Source organism: Alligator mississippiensis, chromosome 6 (genome assembly GCF_030867095.1).
Source record: "Alligator mississippiensis isolate rAllMis1 chromosome 6, rAllMis1, whole genome shotgun sequence".
Classification (NCBI taxonomy): Eukaryota; Metazoa; Chordata; order Crocodylia; family Alligatoridae; genus Alligator; species Alligator mississippiensis.
Window position 1 is genome coordinate 81166916 of NC_081829.1, and position 23261 is coordinate 81190176.

Sequence of the window (23261 nt, forward strand, 5' to 3'; positions counted from 1 at the left end):
TTGTTCCTTGTTACCCCAAGAGGCGCCCTGGTGAACAGAGCGTCTCTGATCCCTTGCTGCAGTCCCCTAATGAATTTGTAGGTGGCCACAAGATCGCCTCTCAGCCTTCTCTTGCGGAGACTGAAGAGGTCCAGGTTCCTCAGTCTCTCCTCATAGGGCTTGTCCTGTAAGCCCCTAACCATACGAGAGGCCCTCCTCTGGACCCTTTTGAGTCTATCAACATGCTTCTTGAAGTACTGTGCCCCAAACTGGACACAGTACTCCAACTGCGGTCTGACCAATGCCACATAGAGGGGAAGTATCACCTCCTTGGTTCTATTTGTCATGCATCTGCTGATGCATGATAAAGTGTGGTCAGCTTTACTGATGATTTCATCACACTAATGACTCATGTTCATCTTGGAGTCCACTATGACTCTCAGATCCCTTTCCATGTCTGTGCTGCTGAGGGGTCACTTCCTAGCCAACAGCTGTGCTGGATATTTTTGCACCCTAGGTGTAGCACTCTGCACTTGTCCTTGTTGCACTGCATCCTATTGTGTACTGTCCACTTTTCTAACCTGTCCAGATCTGCCTGCAGTCATTCTCTACCCTCCAGAGTGTGCACTTCACGCCACAATTTAGTATTGTCTGCAAACTTGGATAGAGTCCACTTCACATCCACATCCAAGTCACTGATGAAGATATTGAAGAGTACAGGTCCAAGGACCGAACCCTGAAGAACTCCACTGCCCACTTCCTTCCAGGTCGATACCAACCCGTCTACGACCACTCTCTGGGTACGACCGCTAAGCCAATTTGCCACCCACCGGACCATGTAAACATCTATGTCACAGCCTCTTAATTTATGAGAATGGGATAAGTTACTGTATCAAAGGCCTTGCTAAAATCCAAGAAAATGACATCTAAGAATTTTGCAACCTTGTCATAAAACAAAACCAGATTGGTCAGGCATGATCTATCTGCTATGATTCTATGCTGTTTTCCCTGCTACATTATTTTTCTCATTGGACTGTCATAACTATGATCCTTCATGACCTTTCCAAGGATGGAGGTGAGACTGACTGGCCTATAATTACTTCCTCCCCGTCTTGAAAATAGAGACCACATTGTCCTTCTTCCAGTCCTCCAGGACCTGATCTGAGCACTGCAAGTGCTCAAACAGCCGTGCCAGTGGTTCTGCTATGACACCAGCCAATTCCTTCAGTACCCTCGGATGGAGCTCATCCAGGCCTGCTGACTTGAACACATCCAGTCCATCCAAGTGACTCGGCATCAAGTCAGCATCGACAGTTGGTGGACTGGTGTCCCCCTCTGATGCCCTTTCTGGTGACCATGAATCTGCAGCTCCCCTACCAGGTCCTCCCCTGTAGCCAACACCAAGTCCATTAAGGAATTCCCCCTAATGGGACTGTATACTTCCTGTGTTATGTGAACAGTTGGATTTGGCTAACTGCTCTTCCCAGCAGATGTCAGGGTACTTTAGGTCCCCCATGACAACCGTGTCCCTAGACCATACAGCCTCTGAGAGCTGCCTCAAGAATTCCAAGTCTAGCTTTTCCTCTTGGTCTGGTGGTCTGTAGCAGACCCTCACCACTAAGTCCCTTTCTCCTCGGCCTCCATGTATCCTAACCCACAATGCTTCAACTTTCTCCTCCTCTGATCCCATTTTGATTAGGATAGATGTATAATACTCCTTTATATAGAGAGCATCCCTGCTCCCTTTCCTCCTTACTCTGTCCCTTCTGTACAACCTGTAGCCCTCAATGTATACCACCCAGTCATGGGTGGGGTCCCACCAGGTTTCCGTTAGCCCCACTAAATCAAAGTTATTGTCTGTAAGCAGAGTGTGAGTTCTTTCTGCTTGTTTCCAATGCTCTGAGCATTAGTATAGAGGCATTTGAGACCTCCAAATGGTGCCTTTGGTGCACCCCTGTTCTGATGCCCAAAGGGCCCCTTGGTACTTACCTGGGGTATACTGCTGCATATCTTGCAGTTTGTAGGTTCTAGACTCTCTCCATCTCCTGTGGAGAATTGGACACAGTACTCCGGCTGAGGCCTGACCAGTGGCACATACAGGGGAAGCACCACCTCCCTGGACCTGTTCATGGTGTACCTACTAATGCATAACAAAGTACAGTTAGCTCTGTTAATTACTTCATCACATTGATGACTTATATTCATCTTGGAGTTGACAACAACTCCAAGATCTCTTTCTGTTGCTGTGCTGCTGAAAAGGTCATCCCCAAGCCAATAGGGATTTGGTGATTCCCTCTCCCTAGGTGCAGCACCTTGCACTTGTCTTTGCTAAACTGCATCCTCTTGTTCTCTGCCCACTTCTCTAACCTGTCCAGGTCCACCTGGATTCAGTTTCTTCCCATCAGTATGTTTACTTTGCCCCATAGTTTGGTATCATCTGTGAATGCTTTCCACACCCTCATCCAGGTCACTGAGGAAGATATTGAACAGCACTGGCCCAAGAACTGAGCTTTGCCACTGCCCACATCTTTCCAGGTTGATACCAACCCATCCACCACCACTCGCTGGGTATGACCCTTAAGCCAATTTGCCACCCACATGACTGGATAATCGTCTATGGCACAGCTATTCAATTTGTTTATGCAAATAGGATGGGAGACCATGTTGAAGGCCTTCTTAAAGTCCAAGTAGATGATATCTACCTTAACTCCTGCATCTAAGCATTTAGTGACCTGGTCATAGAAAGAAACAAGGTTAGTCAGGCAGGATCTACTTGCTATGAACCTGTGCTGGTTGCCCTTCAGCATTATATTATCTGCTGGCCTCCTACAAATGTGATCCTTGATATTTTTTTCAAGGGGTTTCCCAAGGATAGAGGTGAGACTAACCGGTCTATCATTATCTGGATCCTCCTTCCTCCCCTTCTTGAAAATAGGGACCTCATCAGCCCTTTCCCAGTCCTTTGGGACCTCACCTGAGCACCACGAATGCTCAAACAGTCATGCCAGTGGCTCTGCTATGACACTGGCTAATTCTTTCAGCACCCTTGGATGGAGCTTATCTGGTCCTGGTGACTTAAACACATCCAGCCCCTCCAAGTGTCTCTTTACTAGGTCAACACTGACAGTTGGTGGGCTGGTGTTCCTCCTACTTCTGTCAGTAATGCATTTGGGAGATTTGTCTAGATCCGTGTTCAAGAATAGAGAGGCAAAAAACCCATTGAGGAGCTCTGCTTTATCCCTCCTATCTGTTATCAAATGCCCTAATCTACCCTGTAGGGGTCCTATGCTGCCCTGTGCTTTCTTTTTGCTCCCTACATACCTGAAGAAGGACTTTTTGTTGTCCTTAATTTTTGTCGTCAGCCTGAGTTCTAATGCTGCTTTGGCCTTCCTAACTGATTCCCTGCAAGTGCGACCTAAGGAAGTATACTTCTGCTTGGTAGTTACCCTCTGCTTCCACAGCCTGTATGCCCTTTTATTTTGCCCTTCAGGCAAAAAATGCTTTCTATCAATCCTGGTTATAATATGATTATCTATATCAATATCAAGGAAAACAACTAGAAATGTGGCAGTAAATAAAACACTAGATTATGTGGGCATGAAGATGTGGGTGCTCCTGCCCACTAGATAATGTGGGTACTCCTCCCCTGTCCAACTCCTGGCCTTTAGACAGCCTCCAACATTGTCCAAGTCAGCATCAGAAGCAAACTCCCCACTGATCAACAGGGACTCAGCCTTGCCTCAGCAATAAATGTAAGATCTGTCAACTCTATTGCCAAAACAATCAACACTCCCCACAATAAACCATCATAATCTACAGATCATGTACAAGACTATCCCAGGATGTGGTATACCTCATCCAGTGCCAGATGTCCTCATGGTAACTATGTGGATGAAACCAGACAAAATTACACACCAGAGGGAATGATCTCTGAGAAAATAAAGGACAGAGACACTAGAAAACAGACAGGAGAACATTTTTTTCACAAATAATCACTCCCTGCCTGACCACACAGCTCTCATGCTCAAGGGGAATTTACAAAAAAAATCTTGAAAAGATGAGCCTGGGAACAAAAATTCATTAGCCTTTTGAACATTAGAATCAGGGACTTACCATACATAGTGACTTCATGGTCCATTATAATCTACCTAATATTCACTAATCTCTGCACTTCTCAAGTGATAATCACCCTCCTGAACAATTCTGCTTTCCACTTAAAAGGTTTTTACTACAATTTTTTATCTTTTGGCTACCTGATATCATGTTTTTATGTATCTTATATCCTATTTTTATTTGCATACAGAGTTTTCTACAGGCCATTTTTCCATTTGCTATTTAGCTTTGCTGTGCCTGCTTCTCTTGCAGAGACTGAGGAAGCATACTGTGGTACCCTAAAGCTTGTCTAAATCTATCCCAACCATGCAGTTGGTCCAATGAAAGATATCACCCAAAAAAACTTTTGCCTCTCTCATGTTTCCTGGACCACTACAATTACATTACTTCAACACTGCCTTTCTTTACACTTAGGGTGCTGACATATGTGTAGCTTCTTGCTGTAACTAACGGCACTTCACAGCTCTGGTGCTGTCAGAACAGAAGGGGGGAAAGGGACGGGAGGGAGCCTGGCTGGGGTTTACCCAGACTGCACTGGAGGATGGGGTGGGTGGATTGGAGCCCCCCACCTCAGGAGGGCTCCAATCCACCAGCCTCACCCTCCAGCACAGGGTGGGCAAGCCCCAGACAAACTCCCTCCCCTCCCCTCTGCCCCTCCCATTCTGAAGACAGCACCAACGGCAGGGCTAAACTATATTAGCCCAGCCGTGCTCCTGGCACACAGTGACAGATGCTAATGAAGGTGCTCCTTTTTGTAGTGTCTTCATCTGAACCCTCATGTAATGAGAGTTCAAACTGTTCCACGATTAGACACTTTTAAAGTGCTCTGTAGCTGTGCTCTTCTGTAAGGGCACAACTGTAGAGCACTTTCAAGGGGCTGATCACATGATAAATGAAACTTTTGTCCACACCCTTAGTGCTGTGTTGGGGATTTTTATCTAGCCAATTATCAATTTTTTGCTCTTGTTGGTCAGAAATGTCATTGTGCTATATTATATTGACCTCTCTAATGAGATCACTGTCACTTGTGGTAGGCTAACCAGCTTGGGTATAAATCAGGCAATTTTTAAGGCACCTTTTCCACACCTTTCCTTAATCTACAAAGGTGAATATAGTAATCCTAAAAAGGGTGGCTGAATCATCCAAACTCCACCATGCTATAATTCAGTGAAGAGCAACCATTTTCTCTCAGTCACCTAAATATAGATTTGCAGTAAAAGCTCCCTATATGTGAAGCATCTGTTGTTTCACTTCTTGCCTACTTCCACAGAACTTCAAAAGGATATGGCAGAATGAGACTTCATATATCTGCGTAAGAACTGGATTATAATGAGGAAGCTTTGCACTGAGTCATCCTTGTTTTCTTTGCCTTGATCATCATGACTTTGATCATCATGTCAAGATAGTGTCAAGACAAATGAAAGATGGCAGTAGTGATGCATACATACTGACGACCTAAGCATTCTACAAAAGTCTGCTACCATATCTTCTTGCTAGAATAATTGACATTTCTGTTAGGTCTGCTTTATCTGCCAGGGTAGATTTGTGCACTAAATTAGGAAATGAATGTCTCTCTTTAACCCAAGGATGTTCATCGAGGGGTAACCTACCACATTTGGCCCTAGAGCTGACTAAGTTGCCTGGGGATGTGGCCACTGCCACTACTTGGAGCCAGGGGTGAGAGCTGGTGACAAACAACAGAGACTGGTGATGAGTCCATCCATAGGGTATGGTTGATGCCTATTGCTACTTCTATATAAGTTGAAGGCATATATTTCTACTAAAAGGCAGAACATACCCCATGGTCCATTTTGTCACTTTTTTCAGTGCCTGAAAGATTTATTTGTAGGTGGGAAAGCAGGGGACCCATTCGCCCTCTTCTCATGCCTAAGTGGTGTGTTCTTTGCTTAAATATTTAACAGCCTCCCAGCCAGGGAATATATTTTTCTTTTCATCCATTTCTGGGATAAGCATTAGCATTTGTTAAATATATATTAGGATGATGATCTGTTTACCTTGGTTTGCAACTTTAAGACGTTGGTGTGGTATCTTCACCCTGCTCAGGGAATGTCACAAATAAATCACTGCTGTACATGGCATTGTTATAAATACCAGAAGCTCAGCAGACTTGCAGGATTTGAATAAAACATGAATGAAGTGTTTCATATTTGCATTTTTTTTCCTGTGGAACATCTCACCAGAAACCTTGCATGCCTGTCAAGCTTTGAACTCACTGCTATTCCCTCCCTTAGAATATTTTTCACTTAAAAAAATCAAAGCTATGAATTTGATACTGACTTTTCATAATCTTAAAATGTAATTTAGAAGGTTGGTTATTATCATCCTGAAGCATTGTCTGTTTTATGCCTTACTTTGAACTTAGCTCAGTGGGAATGTTAATTCAGGTCTTTGGTGGGCTATTATTATTCTCTTTGTGGTGGCCCTCTTGAAGAGCTGGAGTGGCAGACTTTCACTTGGAAATGTATTTTGCTGCTTAGATGTTAACAAAGATTAACTACTTTTCACATATTATTTTTACTCTGTAATGTGCACCTGTTTCTCATTTCCTTCTGAAATTACTTTAAGATCCTCCTGTTGTATAGTCCTTCAAGGCTTACCTTATTTGAATGGCCTTGTTTTATTTATTTTCTCAAGGATTGCCCTGAGAGTTAGCTGTGAGATGCTACATGAAAGGGTATGTCATTGTTTGCCTGTGGTGTTGCACTGTAAGTCTTATGTCACTGTACTCTTATACAATCGACACTTTCATAAGTAAGGTAGATTGCTTTTTCTCTTCCAGGGATGGTCCTTAAGGATTTTCCTCATGACCTTCTTTTAATTCTTTCTTCAAAAATCTCTATTATGATTGCCTATCTTTTCCAACAAGGTTGTTGGCTGTCACTGTTCTGGTGCCCATCCAGATAGCTCCTATGTTACATGGACAGGATTACTTTAAAGAAATAGGCCATGTGTAGATGAAATGAGGGGCATGCGTGCACAATACTTTAAAACGGCTTAAATGCTTTTGCTCCACTTTAATGGTGTTGGTGTTTGCACGTGTCAGCGGCATAGTGTGCAGTAATTCTAGCTGCTGTAGCAAATTCTGGAGTGTAATGTGCCTTAAATGACTTGGGCCGCAGAAAACTGGTCTGCCCTACAGCTGTGGAGTGAAGCACTGGGCTCCACGCAACTGAGGGGCTCTGCAGGAAGCCCGTGCAGGCAGCCTGGCAGCAGCCTGGGAAAGAAGGCTCCACCCAAGGAAAAAAAAAAACAGTGAGCCTGATCTTTTTTTTCCCCCCCCCCAGGAGCCTGCCTGCCTGCCTGAGCTGCGCAGGGGCTTGGTGCTTCCCTCCGTGACTGCGATGCTCCCCAGGACCACCCAATCTGTGTGCCTGCAGCCAGGTTCTGCCTGTAAGGGTGCCACTGCTGCTGCAGAGGGAAGCACCAACCCCCACCACACACACATACAGCCCAGGGACCACTCTGCCCGCCGGCAGCTCACCCTGCCCTCCCTGCCATTGGAAAGGGAAGTAAGTGCACAGGTATGTGCATGATACTGGGGTTTATGTGGCCCTAAATTGAAGTTGTGTTTTTAAAAACCCACTGCTTCAATTTAGGGCCCCCATTTCATCTACACATGCCCATAGAGATCATGTGCTTCAGCAGTAGCCCTGCTTGCTGACTCTTTAGTAATTATGATTTTACCAATGAAAGCCCCATTGTCACAGCGGCTTATGAAAAAAAATGAAAATTAGCCTACTGTCATAGGTCTGCAGGCCAAAGCACAGTCCTCTCTCATTTGTTCCCAGCATTACGACCAGAGGCATTGGAGAGCAGTAAATTCATCCTGCATACCTCCTCCTGTTGCTCCTACCACCACATTCCCTCTTTGTAAAAAGAGCCCACACCCTTAGGACCTTAAAGAAATTATCGTCTTCCTACTGCTTGAGGTTGCAAACAGAACCTTAACTTCCATATCCTACTCCCTACTGTTGTTGGCCTTGCTTCTTTTACAGAAGCAGGCTGGCAACAGTCGTTCTCTGCCTTTGGTCTAACCTCCCATGTCAAGCACCATCCCCTCTGCTTATTCTTAGCTTGGACTGGATGTGACACTGGAGCAGAAGCTGGATTAGATGCATCGTCAACAGGAATCTCCAACCTAACCTCATCCTCCAGCTGTTGGAGATTTTCCCTCTGAGATCTGGCATTCCCCTTGACTCCACCCTGGGAAAGCTACCTCGAGAATTCACTTGTTTCCTAGGTGTTGAAGCCAACAATGCAATTGTCTGAATTGCACTGTGGGGCGGGGAGCCCAAGCGCAGCTCCTGGCAGCAGGGTGACTAGTTTAGAGCCAGGTGACATTTCTTCACTGTGTTCTAGGGGTGGAAACATGGAGTGAAATGTCCCCAGATTTCTAGCTGAATGTGTTACTAGCAGCTTTTTATTACAAAAAGCAAAAAGCCTTAAGTGATTATTTTTTCCCAGCTGTGAGAAAACCACCAGTCTCCGGATAGTATAGATATTTCAGCAAACATTAATCTTGATGAGTAGGGAGACTGTAAACAGGTTATTTATCCTGCTAGCTTCTGCAGAAGATTTTGCTCCCACATGAGCTCCTCAGCCAGTTCTCCAAAGCAAAATTCAGTAAGCAAACAAACACAAAATCCTCTGTCCCCTTCCAGAAGCTAGGAGAAGAGACACTTTTTGCTCTGGCCCCAGCACAGCAGCCTAGCTTCTCCTTGCAACAAGTTATTCTCTTTACAGCTTGCTTCATCCGCCCCTTTGCTTTCTCTTCCAGGAGCTGTTAAAGCTCAGTAGAAGGCACCTTCTTCAGCCAAATGCCCCCATAGCTGAGCTTTCTGAACAGGGCTGATAGCCCTATCTGATACAGTCATGAGGGCAAATGCTCTGTGCACCCCAATGATGCACGGAGGATCACTGCCCCCAGTAAATCATATGGTAAGCTAAAAACTAATGCTTGCTTCAACCCCAGTTTGTTTAGAGCTGAAGGGCCCAGCCTAGAACACCTGAGGAACGTGGGGCATTTTCTCCACCAGCCTCAGTCTCACTCCTCCCTGGCCAGATCCTGCTCTGCACAGGAACGTGAAGGGAACACTCCTAGAACTGGCCTTCATGCTGTGTGATGATGTGAATCCTCTGCATATGTGATTCCCAACCTCACTGCCATGCAGCCATAAGGGAGAGGGCCTGAATTTGCTGCATGATGTTAAGTTTTTGGCCTTCGTTTGGGTTCTTTAAACCACTCCAGCAGCGCAGAGGGTCTGTAAAACCGACATAACCAGACTCCACATGATTACCATGTGACATGCTGCAGGTTAGGGGTGTGTGATTTAGAGAAAAGGAGAGTAGCTGACTTGGATTTTGGTGAACTCTACTTGCCAGAATGGCTTCTTGTGGCCTTAGAGAGATGAACAAAGTTTGGAGCAGCCAGCTCTGAGAGCTGTGAGGTGTGCTGAGAGCAAACTGGCTTTGATTAATTATGCAACCTCAAATCCCGGATCCTGTGCCAAGCTCATCTTGATCAGACCAGAGAATCTGGGCCCATATGCCCAATAGTAGAAATATCGAAGTGTCTCTCTGTCTCTGAGATGTTAACGGATACATTTTAATCAACAGGAAAAAGAGAAAAAATAAAGGAAAATTATTCAGTTTAGTCAAATATGTCTTAACCATTACTTTTTAGCAGTAGCATAACTAAGGGGCAGCAGCCCTGGGCACCCAGGTGGGGACACAAAAATAGCAGCTGCCAGCTAAACATGCCCTTGTCCAGAGTGCAGAGCTGCCCTGTTATGCCTCTTTTAAGTTTTCCTCATCCTATTCATTATAAAAACTCTGCCAGTTCAGGGTAGAAACTGCTGCCTCTAGTACTCTCTGTTTTATCTTGGAGATATGTGAATGACACTGCATTTAAAGGAAAACCCATTTTTTCATAAGAAATATAGTAAGCTAAGTGCAAGTTTGCTGCTGGGTGCGACTGCTTTAAGAGGTTCTGTTCTGTTTGGTTGCTAGGGGCAACTCTTATAAATATCAGTGAAACACATGTGGCGTCTGGAAACAGAACCTGAAGAGGGAAGGTCTGTATGTCGGGCAGTGGATGTTAGATCTGCTCTGAATTGACATCTGTACTGAGTAGCTGTTGAACTTACTATCCATATTTATTTGTTAATCCTGAATTTTCTGTCTCTTATTTGCGGTGAGATGATAGGAAGGAGCATATATGATTTTTACTATGAAACATATAAAGTCTTCCAAATGTTTTTACTGTGCAAGGGTATGAAGGCATATGTACATAGATTTATTTATGACAAATACACCTTTGATTACAAATTACAGTGAATAATACATAGGGCCACTAGAGCTTTCTTCCTGAAGTCCACCAGACCTACTCTGCTTACATTGCTGATGGTGTCCTGACCTAGTCTGGGACAGTAGTTTTACACGTACCAGGGACCAATCAGTATTTCAAAGCAAATTGGACTGTGGGTGCTGGGTAATAATGTATGCATACAAGGAAGGCAGAGCATAACGCTGGCATCAACAGCAAAACAGGGAAGATAGAGGGGGAAAGTCTGGGTTAAATGATCTAAAGTAAAGTAATAAATAATTACAATGATATATATGCTCCAGGTATGTCCCATACTTCTGGCCTTTGCGAGTTGCCACATGGGACCAAGAGGGATTTCCTCCCCCCTCCTACTGCTACATATGGAGTTGGGGGGGGGGGGTTGTTTTGTTTTATTTTAAAGGCCTTCCTCTAAACCATTGGGTTTCACTGCAGCCAAAACTGGGGATTTTGCCTGGGGTGTGTCAGTGCTCTTGTTGGGACCTAAACCCAGAAGTTCTTGGCTAAAGGGTTGTGCCTCATCAGTCAGAGTCAGACTGATTGCCGTTTGGGGGGTCAGGAAGGAATTTTACACCATAGATTGATATGGACTGTGGGGGTCTCTGCCTTCCTCTGTAGCAGGGGTGGGAACACGGCCCTCTTCCTTGGATCTCTCAAGTATATTTTAACAACCTTGCAGCAGCAGGACATTGGCTCTTGTGGTCCCCCTGCTATTCCTGTGGCAGGTTAGGGTGTTGTGTCTTGCAGTTTTGTCAGGGCTGACTACACAGTTTTTTCTAATAAGTTAAGCAATGGGTTTGTATAGGATGGTTAGATAGAGATGATCCTGCCTCAGGCAGGCGGTTGGACTAATTGACCTCTGAAGGTCCCTTCCAGCCCTACATCTCTATGATTCTCTATGGTACTATAATATTGCATTACAAAAGTATTCTTTTTCAGGAAAAATATTAAAATTACCTGCCATCTAATGCAACACAATAGCCATTTTGATCCTTAACCAACCAGAGCCTGGACCTGATTCTCCACTGTCTGAAAGCTTGGGAAATTAATTATACTTTTGTATAAAACTCCATCAAATAAAATCCTCTGGGCCAGAACTGTCACTGGAATCAATATATGCCCAGCTGAGGATCTGACCCTCTGTACATAGTTGTAATTAACTACACAAGATGCAAGACAGTTGACAATGGCAGAAAAGAATCCAAGAGAAAATAGCTTCCCCCCCATGAAGTGCTAATCATCAGCTGGTTCCTGGCCTGAATAACATTGCTGTATGTGACAGTGACAGAAGTTATATGCATTTAAAATAAATGGGCTGTGTAATGAGGTTGGTGGCAATGGGTCTTATCCATTCCTCCCACTCTAAAGGGCAGCTTAAGGGCCTGGTAGCTCCAGGGATGTTTCCACTGGCTTCAAAGAGACTTTGATCAGGCCCTGCATCCATAATAGTTTAGTAAGCATAACACTGTGTAAGTGAAATTAGGGAAAATGCTACTCTTGTCATTTCAGTAAAGCCCTCTAAATACAGTTTCTTCAATTAATTCTATTTTCCTTTTGCTAGATAACCTGTTTAAACCAAAGGAAAGATTCATTTCGGAGAAGGAGATGCATATGAGATCTAAAAGGTACAGAGTGTTTTGGTTTAGCATTCACTGGGATTCATTGGTACCTAACAAAGGCACAGCATTTCCTATTTATCTTCATCATCTATGATCTTAGATATGTCATACTGTTTGCCCTGCTTGTGCATGTTGCACACATCTGTTTTTTAAAACTGCACACAGCTTTCCTATGACTCAGTCTCAACTGTGCTTTGGGAAGAGTATGGATCTGCACTATCTGAGAGAAGCACTGAAGTGGGCTGGATCATACTCTATTTATTTGGTGTCTTTGTGCACCCTGCTGTTCCACTTTGCTTGTGGCTCTGAAAAAAACATTAATGTAGAGATGGATGGGTCTTCCTCCTCCTTGCTGCTATTTGTGACTTAGCTGGAGTCTAACCTGAAGCCATGTTACAAAAGGATAAATATTAAAGTTTTTCAAGGGCTTGAACAGAATAGGACTGGGTTTAAGTACCTATCAGTACAATTCAGGCATCTAATAGATGCAGTAGGGTTTGATTCAGAGCATCCTTGGACTCTGATTTGCACAGGGAAAAGGAAAACAGACTTTTCACTATGCCCCTTCATGGAGTGCAGCCTCCGAGCCATTTCTTCTTCCTTGTCAGGGTAGGTCATGTTTTTGCTTCTTTCCATCTTTTTTATGTGGCAACACAAGCAAGAAGCAGTCCTGTAGTTATGGCATGTTTCTGCACAACTATGCTTGGAGGTAGGTTGAGGTGCTCTTTCTGCATTTAAAAAGTCCACAATGGTCTAGTTGCTTCTCACCTATCTTACCATCTTTAGCAATGTACTAAATGTGTTGTTTTTTTTTCAAGCCTGTTTACTAATAAACATTTGTGTATAATAGTGTGTATGTTGTAGCCCTCAAAACATAGTAATAGTTCCATCTCTGTAATAAGTCATTTTTCTTCTTGCAGTGTCACCCACATTAGGTCCAAGGTCGAAAAGTGCAATAAGGTTTGCACTGTCAAATATTCGTTGGGGCTCTTATCTGGCAGTCTGCTTTCTCCATCTTCTGTCATACTTATTATTATTATTATTCTACATTTTTCCTTGTTAACATTATAAGTTATTTTCTTATATAACCATTCAATGGAGCATGGACTCTTTTCTCCAGTCATAAAAATGTGTTTCTGCAGAGCAGTATAGGCCAGAATTTCCGAATGTGATTTTCAAACATGCCCTTACCTTCCAGGCATCCATTCTGAGGTATTTCAAATGTTCAGAAAGTGCTAGGCAGCAGCCCTCTGGCACATCCTAGCAACAATGATAAAATATTAGACACTTGGGTATCTGATCCTCCATAGATTTTGTACCTTATTTAGTTGACAACAGTGCTAAGTGTCTTCAATGCAATTTCCCCCTGTAAAGGAGTACAATTGCACAATCTGTCCCATTGTCCTTGTTAAAGAACAGAAAATCTGTTGATAGCATACAAGCCAGAATGGGTTGCTGTCTGGGTTGTGTATTGCAAAATAGGATAGAAAAAGTAAAACCCTATAGCCACTAAAGTAATCAGATCAGTGTACATGTGATTCAGATCAGAATGCACACAAAGAGCAGGACCATTCAGTAAGAAGGTGCTATTTTATTACAGAGAGCCTAATCCTGTTCCTTTTTCAGTCAGGAGTCAGTGTTTATTGACTTTGATAGGAAAAGGATCAGCCACAAAGTTTCTTTTGTTATAGTAACCAAGACCAGCAGTTATATTAAGGTTTGACAGAATTTCTTTTTGTATAAAAGGGACCTGATGAGGGGACCTGAAGATCTCATCAGTGAGAAAATCTTACCAGTCAATAGAGTTATAATGTTGTTTTTCTTATATTTTTGAAAAACCTATACCATTGTTGTTGGAATTTATATTGTGACATATCTACTCTGAGCCTCCAGATTCAATTGCCCAAAAAGCTTATGGGCCAGATTCTGATCTCACTTACGTTGCTGTAAACCCAGATTAACTCCACTGTGCTCACTGAAATTCCTCCAGAATTGCACAGATGGAACTGAGATAATCTAACTCTTTGTGTGTTTTAATCATTTCAAAATAAAGAATCTTTTCTAACAGGTCAAAATCTTTTGCTGCGATACCAACATTTTTGCTAATAGATATCTATGTGAAATCTAATTCAGATATTTACAAATGTATAACAATACCAGACATTGCGTGGAAGATATTTTTAACTGTTGAAAATTAAGTTAGTAGTGACATTATAGAATGGTATATTAAAACTTTTGTTTTCTGAATTTATTCCAGGATTTATAATAACTTGCCTGAAGTAAAAAAGAAACAAGAAGAAAAACAGAAACGGGTGATCATACAGAGTAACAGACTACGGGTTGAGGTTTTCAAAAAGGTAATGGTTTCACTAGGAATATGTATAATTTGCTTAAAACTTTTATCTACTGTATGAAGAGACTGCCTCTGGCTGCATACACCCTAAGAAAATCCACTTACGTACCTCTTTTACATAGTTCTATAGTTACTGTTATAGTCTCAGAATATCCCGCAAGTTTTAATCTGTTTATCCTTACAACACTCCTGTGAGGTAGAAAAGTGTTGTTTATCCCAATTGTACAAAGCAGGAACTGAAGCAAAGCCCTGATCTACAGAGTGACTTGGCTATCATGATGTTCAGTATTGCTGAACCTAACCTTTAGCTGCCTGGTCCCTGTAGCAGAATTGACACTCCACCTAGGCTCCTTTTGCAATGGCAAGAGTTAAAGGCCTCAGAATTGAAACCACAAAAGTGACACTGAGTGGACAGCCATCTGAGCTAGGACATCCTTGGCACATCTACATGAGATGCTTCACTGCAGAGTAGACTAATCTATCGTGCAGTACTGGGTCACCATGTAACTGTGCGCAGCAGCCACTGCACAGTAAATTATGCTAATGTGGGGTTCTCAATACCTGTAAATATAGGTAATAGATTCACTGGACATTAGTTACTGCACAGTACTGCTTATGTAGACCCGGACAGGGAGCAAATTTGCTCCCAGTCAGCCACACCAGCAAGGGGCCATGGGGAACAAAGGAGTTCTCTGTCCCCAGTCCTGGCACTGCTCAGCTCCTGGCTTCCCCTTACTGCGTGGGGAAGCCCTGCTGGGCACCGGGCTTGCTGGCAGCTGTGTCCCAATCTGCACAGGACCAGGAGAGCTCTGGCAGCTGTAGTAGCAGCTATCTCCCAACCCCATGCATATCAGGATCCCTCCCAATGTGCACGGAGCCAGCAGACAGCTGCCCCTGGGCAGGGACATGCAGGCAGTGGATCATGGCTCTGCCTTGGCTTTAGGCCAGGGGCAGGCAATTATTTTGGGTGATGGGCCGCTTACTGAGTTTTGGCAAGCCATCGAGGGTCCGCATGACAGGCAGCCAGGGGCAGATAAACATTAATCTTCTAAATTTTGGGGGGGCCTGTGGGCCAGATAGAATGACCTGGCACATTTTGCCCACCCCGGCTCTAGATTATGCTGTCACTGCCGCAAGATCCTGGCCCTGGAGCAACTTCCCACCCAGCCACACACCCTGCTGGCACTGCTGGGGCCAACCTCCATGGAAACCCTGGCCCCACACTGTCAAGGCCCTGCTGTTGTTGAGATCTCCAGGGAAACCAGCCACAGCAATACAGGCAAGGGCTGCTGGGAAAGGGAGTCCGGCTGCTGGCTGGATCTGCCATTTTGCCCACCCCTGAACTAGTGACTCTCTACCATTTATTTGTAGGAACAAAGGTGTAGCAAGGCATACCTTAGAGTACACATTCATGTCTCCATTCAGGACACAGTAGTTTGAAGCGTCGACTGGAATAAATGAAAACAGTGAACAGGTGCAATAAAGACTGCGTGCATCTGTTCCAGGGGGCTATTTTAGGAGCAGTGGGTTAAAGACAACATTAGAAACACTACACTCTTTGTGGAAAGTACTGCCTCTGGACACTGGGCAATGTGAGAACCTGAGAAAGGATGTTAGAGTGGACAAAGCATCTAGTTGGATCTTTCCTTTTTCTACCAATTCATTTTGTCATTAGAGTCTTTCAAACCTGAGGTCACAAGACTTTTATGATGAGAATTTTTTCACTCTTTGCATTTCTCAGTCCTCCCCCCCCCCCCCCTTGCACATACATGCACATATACTTTCAGCAAACCTAGAAAATATTTTGATTGAAAAATGAGTGACTGAAGCTAGTAGGTTAAAATGGAAGGAGTTAATACAACCTAAACTACTGTGGTCATTGCCGCTTACGCAGCAATGTCCAGATTATGTATCTGAATTATGATTTAAGGATTCATTTTTGTTTTTCTCCTCTAGCAACTACTGGAACAGCTTCTTCAAAGAAATACAGAGTAACAAAGGATTCTTTTGCTGCTCACAGTAACTGGACCTCAAGTGACTTTGACTATTAGATAAGCCATAACATTTTATCTTAATTACCTGGATATATTTTTCTTACCTTTTACCTCTCTACATAAAGAAAGATAATTTGTGCTTCAGTAGAAAATTCTGAAAGAAACTTCCAGATTATTGAAAAAAAATCAGAAATTGAGGAAAACTGGTTTGGTATCATCCTATGGTCAGCTTACTCAGGGGGAAAAAAGAGAGTTTGTTTTGCAATATTGGATTATAATGGAATTTATTTTCATATTTTTAAATAGTTTTTTAGCACTAGAACTGGGTTTATAATATCTAGGATACTTATTTCTCCAAAGTATTTTACTCATTGATTCTCTGAGAGTAACATGATGAAAGTAAAGAAAATTATTTGTTATGTTTAGAAACTAGTTCAGATAGCATTGCTACATAATCCTAGCAGCAGCAGCTTTAAAGTAATGATTAACATACCAAAAGGGACCTATATTTTGGTCCTCTAAAATAGTCTTTTCCTGTTTATATAGTGAACCTGAATAGCAGGTTCACCTGTTAGGGAGCAATATTTAGAACTTACAATAATAACATTTATTTTACATGTTTTTCTCTGTAACATATAATTTTGCTTGACTTCTGTGAGCATAAGGTGTTTATGTGATGGCATATTAAGTGGTGCTGACCCATGCAGAGACTTCTACAAAGGAATATGTTTGTATAAAGATTGTATAATTAAAATCCTCTATAATGTTTCATTCAAAAATATTTAAATTTGTATTTGTACATTTTGGAAATAAAAACAACTAGTTTACATACCAAATAGAATAAAATATAATATTACTCTAAATGTTATATTTCTGTGTTATGTTTAATTATAAACCAATAATGTCAAACCATTGTGCAAGTTATACCTTTATATCAATTAAAAGCCTTCATTTTGCCATAAATCTTATTTTGAAATACAGTAAAATCCCTGTTATCTGGGCAGATTACGTGGAGGGGGGAAGGGCTGGCAGTGGCTGCACGTGGAGTGGGGGGCCGTGGCGGCAGCCGCATGTGGAGTGGTGACAGTGTAGGGTGGTGGATGGCAGCAGCAGGGTGGTGGCTCCCACCCCACCCCTCCCCGTCCGGCTGGCTGTCCGTAAATTCCAACTAATAGAGCATTCTGGCTTGTAGAATACCAGATAACAGCAATTTTACTGTAATACTTCCCAACAGGACATTAATGTCCATAAACATTAATGTCCATGGCGCTAATGCTGATTTGCCTCTGTGTAAATGAGATCACAACATGGCTTTGCCTTGTATGCTTTATTTTCCTAATTTAGATGAGATTTACAACTGCGGGTTTTACATGAGCAATTATTTGTTGACATTGTTTAGCCTGTCTTGATAATCACTTTCTGTGTGGCATAGAGGACAGAGTACTGTATTGGGCTCAAAGGAGCTCAATTTGTTCTGATACTGGCTTGCTGGGAGAATGAGACTGAGCTGCCTTTGTGAAGCACATCGAGCTCTATTGGTGAAAAGTGCTACACCATATCTAGATATGATTTCCCAATTAGTTTAATAGATTTCATTGGGACTGTGTGTGAAGTAAGGTATTATACTGTGGCCATGTCTACACGTGTGTTTAACTGTGAAGTAGACTAAGTAGCTGTGGAGTAAAGTGTCAATGTCTATGCCTGTGATGCTATTAGGCTGTAGGAAATTAATAAACACTGCCATAAAATGTCAGGAACAGTAATATCTTATGGCAGGGTAATTAACTGTGATTAAATGCACATGTAGATGCTGACCACAGGCATAAGTTGTGCCCAGTCAACCCAGCCAGCAGAAGGCCAGACTCCTGCTGCCTAGCCACATGGCTCCACACTTTTAGCAACCTCATGCCCCAGCCAGCCTTTTTGCCACCCAACACCACCACCCAGAGCCCAAGACTGACCTCCAGTGTACCCTAGCCATGGTGTAAACTGTTCTGCCGCAGGTCAAATTGCTGCTGTTTCTGGTGCACATGTAAATGCTGCACCCAGGAGTAATTTACTCCAGCTCAAACTGCTTTAGAGTTTATTGCTTTGACTTAATTGCCGTGTAGATGCACCCTGTGTGAGCAATGGTGCCTCAAACATCCCCTTATGCCTGGTCTCACCAATTGAATCCATCATGATTCTGTTTCAATTTGTACTCTTCCAGTTACCTCCCACAACTCCCATTCAGGGAGTTTCCAAGGGTAAAATCCTGGCACTATTACAAAGCTAATGGCAAAATTCCTGTTGGCTTCAACAAAACCAGCATTTCAGGTCTAGCTTTTCCACACTTGTAAACATTGTTAAATTTTTGGGTCTGTGGCTTCTCAGTTTAACTACTTTTCTCCAAATAATGGAGTTATGCTTGCCAATTTTGCAGAGCTCATAAATGTTATTTAAATGTATTGAACTTTTCACTGAATTGTTTTTCTTCATGAAAGTCTTGTTCCCAAAAGTTTTGGTTTAAGAAATTACCCTTGGAGAAAATAAAAAGGATAAATATGTAGGAATTTAAAATGAAAATCCTATCATATAAATGAGTTTTGAAGTATAGTTAGTAAACAAGATGCTGAAGGCAAATCATAGGCTGGGAACCTTTGATATGATATGAAGTTTTTAGCTTTAAGAAATCAAACATAGTCTCTGCGGAGGCCTAATTTCTCTTTCTAGTCTTTTAGGAGGAGACTATAGTATATCATATCCAACAAACAATTCTTACACTCATTGCAATTCTACAGTCAAGTCATTCCAATGAAAACAGCCATTCAGGAAAAATGCTGCTACTTCATAAAGCATTTGACCACCTACCTGCACAGGCCTTGGACTTGGACGTTTGCAATTAGACATTACCATAATAAAGTTTAGAATTATGGGGAAAGACTGTGACAGTCTATCTTAAATTTCAAGACACTTAAAAATGAAAGAACGTTTCCCAGTGGTGATGTAAAACATGAAAAATTATCAGGCCTATTCTGAAACACCATATAGTCATTACATGCCAGAGTAGCACCAGACTTGAACCAATACCTAAGTCTGTGTGCCCTTGCCCTGTACCATAAATTGGGACACCCATTTCAGTGGTAAACATTAGGCATCATCATTTGTTCCTTGACTTTGAAAAGATCAAATTCTGTTGGTAATTGAATGTTACTCTTTTTTTCTTGTAGTGCCGCTATGTGAGTGTCAGCAGAACAATATTTAATAATATATGGTCATACTCTGTGTGAATGTCTGGCCCCCAGTAGGTATAAAGCAGTTTGACTTCGCTAAAGTCCATGTTACTGCACTGATTTACACCAGCAAAATGTCTGGTCCACGTTCTCTGACACTCCGCTTTCTCCTTGCCCGTCCAATCCAAAGTAGCAGAGGCCCCTCAATGCAGTTATTTATTTCCATGTTGTTCTGAAGGGAGTCCAATTTGGAACTCATAGAGTTCTACGTGTGTAGCACATAAAGGATCTCTGTGATACTGACACTGTCAGTTTTATATGATAGAATACCACAAGAAGAAAAAAAGTTCAATGTACTATAAGGCACCAAGGGCTATAGGGTTGGCCATTAACTACTCATTACAACTTACTCAACTTCTCAGACTATACCAACAGACTGTCTGAATAAAGGGGTGATTTTTATTAGGGAGTTCATTTACAAAGAAAATGGCAAAGAGGGGATAATTTTCCTGGAAACTCTATTTAGAGGAAGCATGTCATTAACAGTCGCAGAAACTTCAGGGCTGAAGATCAGTATTTTCCCCCATTGCGTAAAGCTGTTTGACCCTATTGACTTAAATAAAATAAACACTCTTGGTTGTTCTAATGTGGTTGGTAGCTTCTTTATACTTGTAGAATGAATAGTTATACATGTACAACACATCGCAATCCATAGCCTTGTTTGTGGTTCAAAAACATACTGGTATATTTCTTATAAAGACACCCTTAAGAGTAAGCAGTCTGAATTCTAGGGGCCGTGTTCAGACTTAGTATTTTGCAGTTTTCAAACTGGTATTTCTAAACAAAAGCCAATTAACAGTAAAGTGCACAAACTAAAATGCAAGAATTATCCTTATTATAGAAAGAAATCAGAATAAAGTTAGATATGTGAAATCTCACAAATACACTTCTGCTTAAACACAAATCAAAAGGCTAAATTCTGCCCTTTGACATGATGCAGCTAACACTAGAATAATTGGAAGCTACATATTTATATAGAAATTGACCATGCATAAGGGATTTGTACCAATATTCCTTTGGTAGCCAATATTTCTTTGCAGTGATAACAGCAGATTTGTTTCAGTAATAACTTATGCAACCTTAGATAAGAGAGTGGTGTTACATCCATGTCTATAAGAGTGTAATTTGGCCAAGAACGTATTACTTGTGTAAATATTCTTCATATTGATGGGAGAATAGAATCTAAAAATATTGGAATAATTGTTCAGTTAGTCCTGCCATTTTTTAATAAAGATTGATGTTTAAAGGAAAGTAAGACTTTCCACAAAAGTTTGCTTCTCTATGCAGCCTCGACATTCTTTCAAGGTGGAAGAGAAAACTATTTTGGCTATTCTGTTGGATAAATACTGCAGTTGGCAATGAATTAATATTTGGTTTCACTTTGTCAGGGGGAACAATTAACCAAAGAAACTTCCTGGAAGTGTTGCATATTTTATAAGCTCGTGAGTCTATTCTCCAGTACATAGCTGCTTGGCTATGATGAGGCTCTTGAAATAAGTATACTACACAGAACCACTGCTTGCTTTATGTCAGAAGTTAAATATGTGTATTTCTCCAGAATCAAGTATCTTCCTTAGTTCTATTTGGCATTTTACCAATGCTGTAGGAAGTAGAATTGCTCAATATCTATTTTAAATGACCTACAGAATCAGATAATAGTGTATCATCTGCCGACCAGATGCAAAAAGACAAAAAAAAAGAATGAAATGCACAGATGTGCTCACTGTACATACAATCATATAAAATACAAAATAGAATTGTTCCAAAATTAATAAGTGGAAAACTGGAATAAATTACCTGGTTGACATTCCAGTTGTACTGATAAGAACTTAAAAAAAGCCAAATAAACTAATTACAGAAACTTTTTAAAATCTGGACCTGAATGCATGCATTAATATGGAGGTCCTTCATATTTTACAGTGCTTTTATTTTCAACCACTACATATTAATTAGCAATAATTGCGCCTCGGATTAACCTCATTGGCTACAATACTGCCACTGCGCAAACTACATAACTGACAATAACTATATATTAATTATTGTGCTGATGTAAAAGAATTCCTATGTAATCAGATATTAATCATATGTAATAAATGACCTTGGAGTTTATATAAGTCTGCTTTTCACTTCAAGGACCTTCAATCCAGAATGGCAGTCTTTTAAATGAATTTTAACCTTTCCAATATATAATGCACTCTAAGAGAAAAAGCTCTAGAGAGCTGCACTGAAGTCTTCACTAAAGAATAACCATAAAAGCAAATAATGACAGAGGGAAGGGAGATGCCATTTCCTAAGTTTATGTCTTATTTAGTATCCTTTTAGAATTTTTAGTTCACTGAAATATGGTAAATGAAAATGTATGGTGCTGTCTATGTGCTGATTTGAGTAATCTATATGCACTTTATAATTATGTTGACATTGGGTGTATATGTATCAGACTGCAAATGCCATTTTTAATATAGGACTTGGTGGCTGTCTCTGCTGTATATTGCCACCATAGGAGATCATATCTACAGAAGATGACAGGGAAAATTCTTGTACCTGGCGCAAAGCTAACGATAGAGGCCTGTTAAATTTTGATCATCCATTCAAATGAAGGACCGTTGGACAAAAAGAATGCCTATTGCCCAGGGCAAGCAGCTTTTCAAGTCCCCACCAAGCTTTTAAAGTCTCCAGGAGGTTTCTGATTAGCTAGCTGTCTGTTGTGCTCCTTTGTTCAGACTCCTGACAAAGTTGTCTTGAGGCTATAAAAAGAGGATCTTTCAGCAGTTGTTTGACTGACACATATGCACAAGCATACAGGTATGGTCTGTAAGAGAAACCATATATAGGAGAGAAGAACAGAGGAGTATGCTGTTGCTGTAGAGAGGTCCAATCTGAGGCAGGATCATCCCTATCCAAACAATCCTATACAATCTATAATCTACAGAGTATTGTTTCACATCAGTCCCAAGGCTGTCCCCAGAGGTCTGTGTGAAGTGAACTGAGAATCTTAAGCCAGTTTCCACTAGAGGGAAATCATAGCCCCAGACACCAAACCAGACTTCCTTCCTTCTTTAAATCTGAGGAGAGCGCATGAGCTAAGAGGAAATTGCACATGGAAGAGATCCCATTTCTTTATAGAAGGAGTTAAGATTATGGCCTAGTTTTCAGAGAGACTGAGCACCTGCAGCAGGACTGAAGGGGCAATGTCCATTTCTGAGTTCAAGCCAGAAGCATGCAACAATCAAGGGAAACTACTGCACATGCTGTATGCCTGACCTGCCACTAGCAGGCACTACTTTAGAAGACTGATGTTTGTGCTCGGCGCCCTGTAAGATGCTGTACAGACAGCCTTAATAGCCTGGCAAAATTTGGCAAAATTTTGGCAATAGACAACATAGCGCATGTACGCTCATAGACCTTGCTGTTGCTAAATTTAGAGAAAAGTGCTCATGTAGGTATCCATGTGTAGAAGGGGTGTCAGCCTCTCACTGAGTTTTGAAGGAAGCAAAGAGCCTGATTAAACCAGATGCTGTATTCACATAAAAATATAACAGCTCCACCATCTTGTACACTTCCTCCAAC

General features: G+C 41.9%; 1 protein-coding gene and 1 pseudogene across 6 annotated transcripts in view; one reads left to right on the plus strand and one right to left on the minus strand.

The window, feature by feature from the left end:
• C6H10orf90 (chromosome 6 C10orf90 homolog) overlaps window positions 1-17290 on the plus strand; it is a 252619-nt gene extending 235329 nt beyond the window's left edge. For all 6 annotated transcript variants that reach the window (XM_059730041.1, XM_019482863.2, XM_059730043.1 and 3 more), the window contains 3 exons: window positions 12018-12081; window positions 14333-14432; window positions 16385-17290. In XM_059730041.1, coding sequence (XP_059586024.1) covers window positions 12018-12081; window positions 14333-14432; window positions 16385-16423 — 203 coding nt within the window. In that variant the 3' untranslated portion in view covers window positions 16424-17290. The remainder of the gene's footprint in view (window positions 1-12017; window positions 12082-14332; window positions 14433-16384) is intronic.
• A 4245-nt stretch (window positions 17291-21535) lies between these two features.
• On the minus strand, window positions 21536-21704 carry LOC132251279 (U4 spliceosomal RNA; annotated as a pseudogene).
• Between the last annotated feature and the right edge of the window lie 1557 nt (window positions 21705-23261).